Source organism: Eubalaena glacialis, chromosome 1, assembly GCF_028564815.1.
Source record: "Eubalaena glacialis isolate mEubGla1 chromosome 1, mEubGla1.1.hap2.+ XY, whole genome shotgun sequence".
In the NCBI taxonomy this organism is placed as follows: Eukaryota; Metazoa; Chordata; class Mammalia; order Artiodactyla; family Balaenidae; genus Eubalaena; species Eubalaena glacialis.
The window spans coordinates 174499303-174506236 of NC_083716.1; the positions used below are offsets into that span (position 1 = coordinate 174499303).

The following is a 6934-nucleotide window of genomic DNA, read 5'->3' on the forward strand; positions in this document are numbered from 1 at the left end:
CTAGAATATTTACTGGTTTTAAGCAATGTAGATTAGAAAAGAATCAAATACGCCAGGATCCTCTCTTAAGCTCCCAGGAAATTTTCTGTTCACTGAAAATAATCACTTCAAATGCAAAAATTCAATCTCTATTGTTTTTGCTTCAGGTAGATTACAGAGATAATATCCCATTCCTTTCATTCTGAATGCATATTCTGAGGACTAGTTCAGTTGGAGCTGCCTGAGAGAACTCATTATGGCTATGATTTATGAATTATTCTTTACTCACAGAATTTTTGCAGGCAGAAAACTTTATCATCCTCAATGTTTCTTTATGGAAAGCATTTTCTTAGAAAGGTATTAAGATGTTTGCAACTTAAATACTCACTCAAACAAAGTTACACTGAAATCGAGCCAGTTCCATGGATCACCAAAGAAATAAAAAGATCCTGCCCAGATGCCTCTTGCAATGAGTTTTACAAGTATTTCAAATGTATAAATTCCAAGCAAAGTATTCCTGCAGAAAAGTTTTCATATAATAACTTTTCATATTAAAAGTGAGACTAATACATCATCATCTCTGAAGTACTATGTCGAGGATAATTATCTGTCAACCAAGCAACCAACCAACCAATCAACCAGACAACCATAGGATAGGGCTTTAGTTAGGGCTTCTAGAGTGGGCTATGTCTTACAGCATTAACCATGAAATTTGACTATCAATTAATTGTGGAATGTGTATAAATATTATATTACATACAATGTATATTATATATTAAAAATATTAATTTGTTATAATATGTAATATATAATGTACTGTAACACAATGTATTAAATATAAAATATAATCATATATGCAATTATACATAATAAAATTATATAACTTACTGTAATGCTGGCCCCCATTCTGGCAAATCAGTCATGGACATAAATATGCAGTCAATCAGGACGCTAATTAAAATTAACAGTCGGAAAAAGGTAAGTTATCGTCAAGGAATAATGGTAATAAAAATAATATTGGAAATACATGTTTCTATAATCTGTTTATATGTATTTACACATATGAGATCACATAGTTTCTTAAATGTCAAAAAAATATACTGCTCATATTGAAAACAATGAGGATTACTAAGATTTGTTAACATTTACTACTGTTGTGTGTACTAGAAAAGAAAAAATATATATATATATTTTTGGTCACGAGGCATGTGGGATCTTAGTTCCCCGACCAGGGATCAAAACTGAGCCCCCTGCAGTGGAAGTGCAGAGTCTTAACTGCTGGACCACCAGGGAAGTCCCTAGAAAATATATTTTAAATGTACTTTCAAATATGGAACACAGTGCAGTTATAATCAAGATTTCAGTATGACCTAAAATGAACATTAATTGAAAAGAGAAAAAGACTGCAGCAATATCTGAATAGAATAGTTGCATTTGATATTAGTACAGTCTAAAACCAACAGAAAAGGATATGGATGTACCAAAATCTTAATGGTTGTCCTTCTAACTGCATTGAAAGGAGACAATGTACACCAGGTGGCACTGAATCTGAATATTGTTCTCTTTTTATTTAATACTATGAAAGTCTGTAAGAGGAAAAAAAGAACATCAAGTGAAATGAAAAAAAAGAACATCAAGTGAAATTAGAACTGATAATTATGATCTCATCAATTATGAAGCATATTGCCAATGATCATTTCAGTCATGAAGTCTAACAGTTATACTTCTTACATTTTGATATCCTTTTACAGACTAAATCAAATGGAAAGGTTTTTTAAAACTATTTTTACTTATATTTAGCCTTATCTACCAGTTTTTATTTTACCAGTGTTCTACCTAAAAAAACCGTGTGCCACACACCAATCCTCAAGTCTTCCTGCAGAACTAATGTGATAGAAAGAAATCTATATCCAGATGGCTCATGGGTATGCATTTAAGCATACTAAAATTCAATGAATGTAAAATAAGTTAATTTTATTTTGAAGCAAATAAGGTATGGGATTATAGTAGTAAAAGTGACCAAATGCACGCAAACATTATATTAATCATTAGTAATTACCTACAGTATAAAATCCCACGTGTATGTTATCAACGACATAAACATATTTAAAACAGAAGTTTATATCATGTAAAACTAATATGTTGGCAGATAGAAGCATTAAACCAAAAAAGGGAAAAATCAGAAACGTTTTTAAAAGGACTTATGTATATGTGTGTATATGTATACGTGTGTAAAATATGGATACACAGTAAAAGTGTATATGTACGTGTGTATATCTGTATATATACATACACACACACATAAGTATATACACACATACATATGTGCACTTTTATTATATATATAGATACCCATTTGGAAAATTCATTTGTTGTGGTGTGTGCATAACTATATTACAAATAGTAAACATTATACAGAGTATAATGTAACAGTATATAATGTATAGTGTATAATGCAATGTGATAAAATATATTATAATATACTAAAATATATATTATATTTAATATATAATTATACAGAGGTGTATATGTGACTATACATTGGTATTTATATTTGTCTATATATACAAATATATATTCATTGATATTTTATGAATACCTATTCTAAATGGAAAACAAACCGTGCTCTGATTCTCCTCAATGGAACACTTTTCCAACATACAATTTGTGTGTATTTTGGCCTGATTGTAGTTATTGTCCCTCTGTCCATTTTAAAAGCAAAAAGAAAATAAAAAGGGCCAAATAAAATAAATCTGATTGTGTAAAATGTGTTTTCCATGTATTTTCCAAAACAATTTCAAACTTCACACAGGATGTAGCCAACCAGCTTATGTCTTTGTGAAGGAATGAGTAGTTCCAGATAGAATAATTTTCTAGTTAATGTTTAAGTGCTGAAATTGTTCATTTCATTTTAGAATTATTTATTTGTATGCCATCTTTAACAGAGTAAACTAAATATAATTCAAATTTTTAATATCTTTGTGTTATCACTAATAACAATACTTTTTATACTAAGGTATCCTTACCATTTTTGGTTTTTTTTTCAAAATCTTTGATTTTGTCTTCAGTAACACACCTAGATTTGTCTGCCATGTCTGTAAACACTACAAAGAACTCAGAACTCTGCTATAATAGAGTTACCTCTAAGGTTACTGTGTTATATCAACTGTTAATGACTTAAGCACAGCTAAAGTGAAAGCGGAGATAATTGAGATGAGGACTTACATTTTCACTAAAATGTTCTTAAGGTTTTACAGGTGTTTTATAGCGAATGATGCATAATGCCCATGGAGACTACCAGAGATACTGGAGTCTTTTGTTAATATATACATTTATACTGTAAATTGTCAATATGCTTCCACCATGCAAAGTATTCAAAAGAGTTGTGATTATACATAATGCTCACTTTGCCTTCTGTCCAGAAAGTGATTCATTTCCATTTCACCCATTTGGTAAAATCACCGAACACTCTACAAGAATATCAAATTACATTTGTCTACAACGGGACTAATCCTCATCTCTCCCAAATTTGATCTTTCTTTATAGTTACTTCATTTTTGTCAGAAGCACTTCTATTCTTTCAAGCTGGAAACCTTGGCATTATTAATCAGTCTTCAAATCCTGCTATTTCATCTCGGGTGTGTTACCTCTCTCTCCAAGACACTCCTATAATCCAGACCTCTTGACTTCAGGCCTCAATTGTTTTCTCTCTAATTTCATCTTTCTGACCCTATCTCTTCCATGCAATAGTAATTTAGAAATTTCTAGATTAATCTTACTTAAACACTGCATTCATTACACCAGTACTTTGGCCACCACATTAAAGCCATGTTGTCATCTCTGTTATCTCATCTTATTTCCCACAATTTGCAACACATCTACAGGGTTCTAGTTCTATCATCAGCCTGTCTCTTCCCTATTCCAGAATTAATATCTGCTATTGACTGACTGTTCATTGAAGATCTTCCCTTTGCCTTGTAAAAATTTGAAGTGTTCTCCAAGCTATAACTCAAATTCTATTTCCTTAGTAGAGACTCTTCCAGCTTTGTCAGTCTACACAGATCTCTGTCTTTTCTAAGCATAATTATTTTTATTTTTATCATTTTGTGCTTCTTTTTTGGATTGTTCAAATATTTAGTAAGTTCCTCAAATCATTCTCTGGATAGATAGGCTGTGACTGTATGAATGAATAAAATTTATGAATGAAATATAGATTGGCTTTATTTTCCTAACTACCGAGTAAGCTCATCAAGTTGAACAGTTGAAATTGCTGTACATAGCATGGAAATTTTATATGATAGTTATTTTAAAATCAATAATCTTAAGTAGCCAATCATTATGCTCACATAAAAGAAATCATTTACATTAAGGCATTACAGTATAGCCTGTTACATACAAAGTAAAGTAACCCTAAACAAACTAACCTACCAGGCAAATATTCAGTTTTGATAAAAATCTCAAATATGTGTGAAATTTCTTACCCAGTTTTCTATAACTTAAAATTACCTCTTCACTTATTCTTCCATCTTCTTTCATCCTATCTCAATTACATTTTTCACATGTCTGGAAAATGAATAAAAATATAGTCATAATAAGTTTAATTAATCCTTACCATTTTATTCTTGTAGTATGGGTCCACATCTTCCAATGGCTCAGACACCATTGCTCTAGGAAGATTTCCATAAACAAATGGCAGCTCTTTTCCAACTTCCAAGTCAGTGTTCGGCTTTAAATCTTCTTTGTGTTCCTCACTGTGTTTTTTAGCATTATGCTGTTCCATAACTTCAAGAGACTCTCTGGTGAAGGGGACAAGGCCCTTAGGTTCTGGGGAAGCCATTTCCAATTTTGCACCTGAAACGTATTTTCTTCAGTTCTAGATAAGATTTGTGTATATAAATAAAAATTTTAAATTATAAAAGTCTAGGATATGAATAAAAGAGAACAGCAAACTGAATAAAAGCATTCAAAGAAAATTCCTGAGTTTTAGAGAAATCTGAGTCATTAAACTTGGTTTTGTTTCACTTAATATTAGACTTAATTTGTAATTTCATGAATAACTCATTCTATTTCATTTATTCATCCATTGAATCCTCTTTCTTTTACTGAAATCTGCCTTTCAGTTTCTCCCTTGTAATGAAAGAGTTCTAAAGTGGCTAGAGATTGTTGGAAGGCCAAATCCAATTATTTCACTCTCAGCTGTATTTAACCACTGACTAGACTTTCCTTCTCTACACTCAGTTTTCATTGGCTCTGGGGCCCCCCTCTTCTTTATCTCTTCCTATAGCTCTGATTAATTCCTTTGACTTAGTTTTTCCTCCAAAATTTTAACTTTGATATCCTTTAAAGTTCTGCTTTTCCCCTAGTTATATCCATCTTTTTGGTAAGTACATAGGCAAACACAGAGTTTTAACTACCATACATGGGTATTTACCAAGTACATTTCCCAAAACACTCCCTTCCCTCAGTCATCTATGTGGCAATCCACAAATAACAGCAATTTAACAAGTAAAAACAAAGTTTGTTGTTTTTCCCCCAAGACTAGAATCACTCTTTTACCTTCTAGCCATTGTAAAAACAAAAACACACATATAAACTTATTACCTTGAAAATTACTCATGAAATGTTTTTCTTCATCATTAATTCCTCTGAAAAAAATAATTTTCTTACAATTATTTTCCATCAGGTATTTAAATATTATTCACTGTTCATATACCTACATCAAGATAGTCATCTTTGTAATTCTATCTCTGGATTGCTCTAGTAGTCTTTACAGGTCTCTCTCAATTCCAGTCTTTATCTACAAGTCGTCCTACGGGTCACTTAAATTAGTCTTCATTAAATATAATTTCATGTATCAATTCTCCATTTATGAACCTGGTTCCTTCCTCTCATATAAAATTATGTTCTTTTGCTGATTTTTTCCAGCCCAATTTCTGTCAAAACCTACCCTTCAAATGATCCTGCTCAGTGACAACTGACTGATTATTCTTTATACATTCTCCTTAACCCCCTTTGTAATTTTATTATTGCAATTAAGGATAAGAAATTTTGTACTTGATACTGTAGCATTTTCTGTATGTATATTTTGTCTGTAATAGTGCTGGCCTTAGCTGAATTTCTTCTGTAATATTTTCCTAAGACAGAAATCACACACATATGTACACACACATATATGCTAATCCAGAATTTTCCACTACTGGGTAAAATTGAGTTGTTTAATAGTTGAATCCATTACTTGCTATTAATGGAAAGTAAGAAAAAATATGTTAGTTAATCATAATGGAGTACCAATCATTGTGAGAATCAGACTCCTACTAGGTTAAATAAGAGGTGTGTGAGAGATATTTAAAATACACAAATGGCAATCTCATAGACATCCAAGGAGAGGACACATAGTCCATTTCTGTACCCTGAAAAATAAAAATGGAAAATAATTACTGGGATAACTCCTTATGCCGTTCATGGCATCACAGTTTTCTCGGTTTTTCTTTTCTTTTAATTTCTACTGCATTCTATCTAAAGAATGGCTTCCTATGCTTACTTCTAAGAAAGCACATAGAACAAAACGCCATCGCCTGCCTCAACTTTGATTTTTCAGTTTAAGTTCCCACCATATGCCTATAACCTCTACCTCCAAAAATGTAAATTAAAAGATACTCTAATTGACTAGTCCAGCCTATGGATTTATTTTCTCTTGGTTCAGTTATTTGTGACCAGAGAGAGGGACATTTTCACAATAGCAATGGTAGCTTATGCCCAAGACCCTCAAGGGATGTGGCAAGGATGGGTGTGAAACAGTTTTAAAGAGAGAAATATGGAATAGGAATGTCAGCATATATCTATTTGGAACGCTCTTTACAGACTAATAAAAACTAACAATTGCTCATCATAAAATTTACTTATTTTTCAAATATCTTGCTTCAATATCATGCACAAAACTAACACTTATTAAAGG

General features: G+C 31.6%; 1 protein-coding gene across 1 annotated transcript in view; it reads right to left on the bottom strand.

Annotated features, from left to right (window-relative positions):
• Window positions 1-4816, bottom strand: part of SCN7A (sodium voltage-gated channel alpha subunit 7) — a 77689-nt gene extending 72873 nt beyond the window's left edge. Inside the window, exons 1-4 of the mRNA XM_061201238.1 lie at window positions 4592-4816; window positions 1453-1565; window positions 868-957; window positions 368-496 (exon numbers count right to left, since the gene is read on the bottom strand). Of these exons, the coding sequence (XP_061057221.1) occupies window positions 368-496; window positions 868-957; window positions 1453-1565; window positions 4592-4816 (557 nt within the window). The remainder of the gene's footprint in view (window positions 1-367; window positions 497-867; window positions 958-1452; window positions 1566-4591) is intronic.
• Between the last annotated feature and the right edge of the window lie 2118 nt (window positions 4817-6934).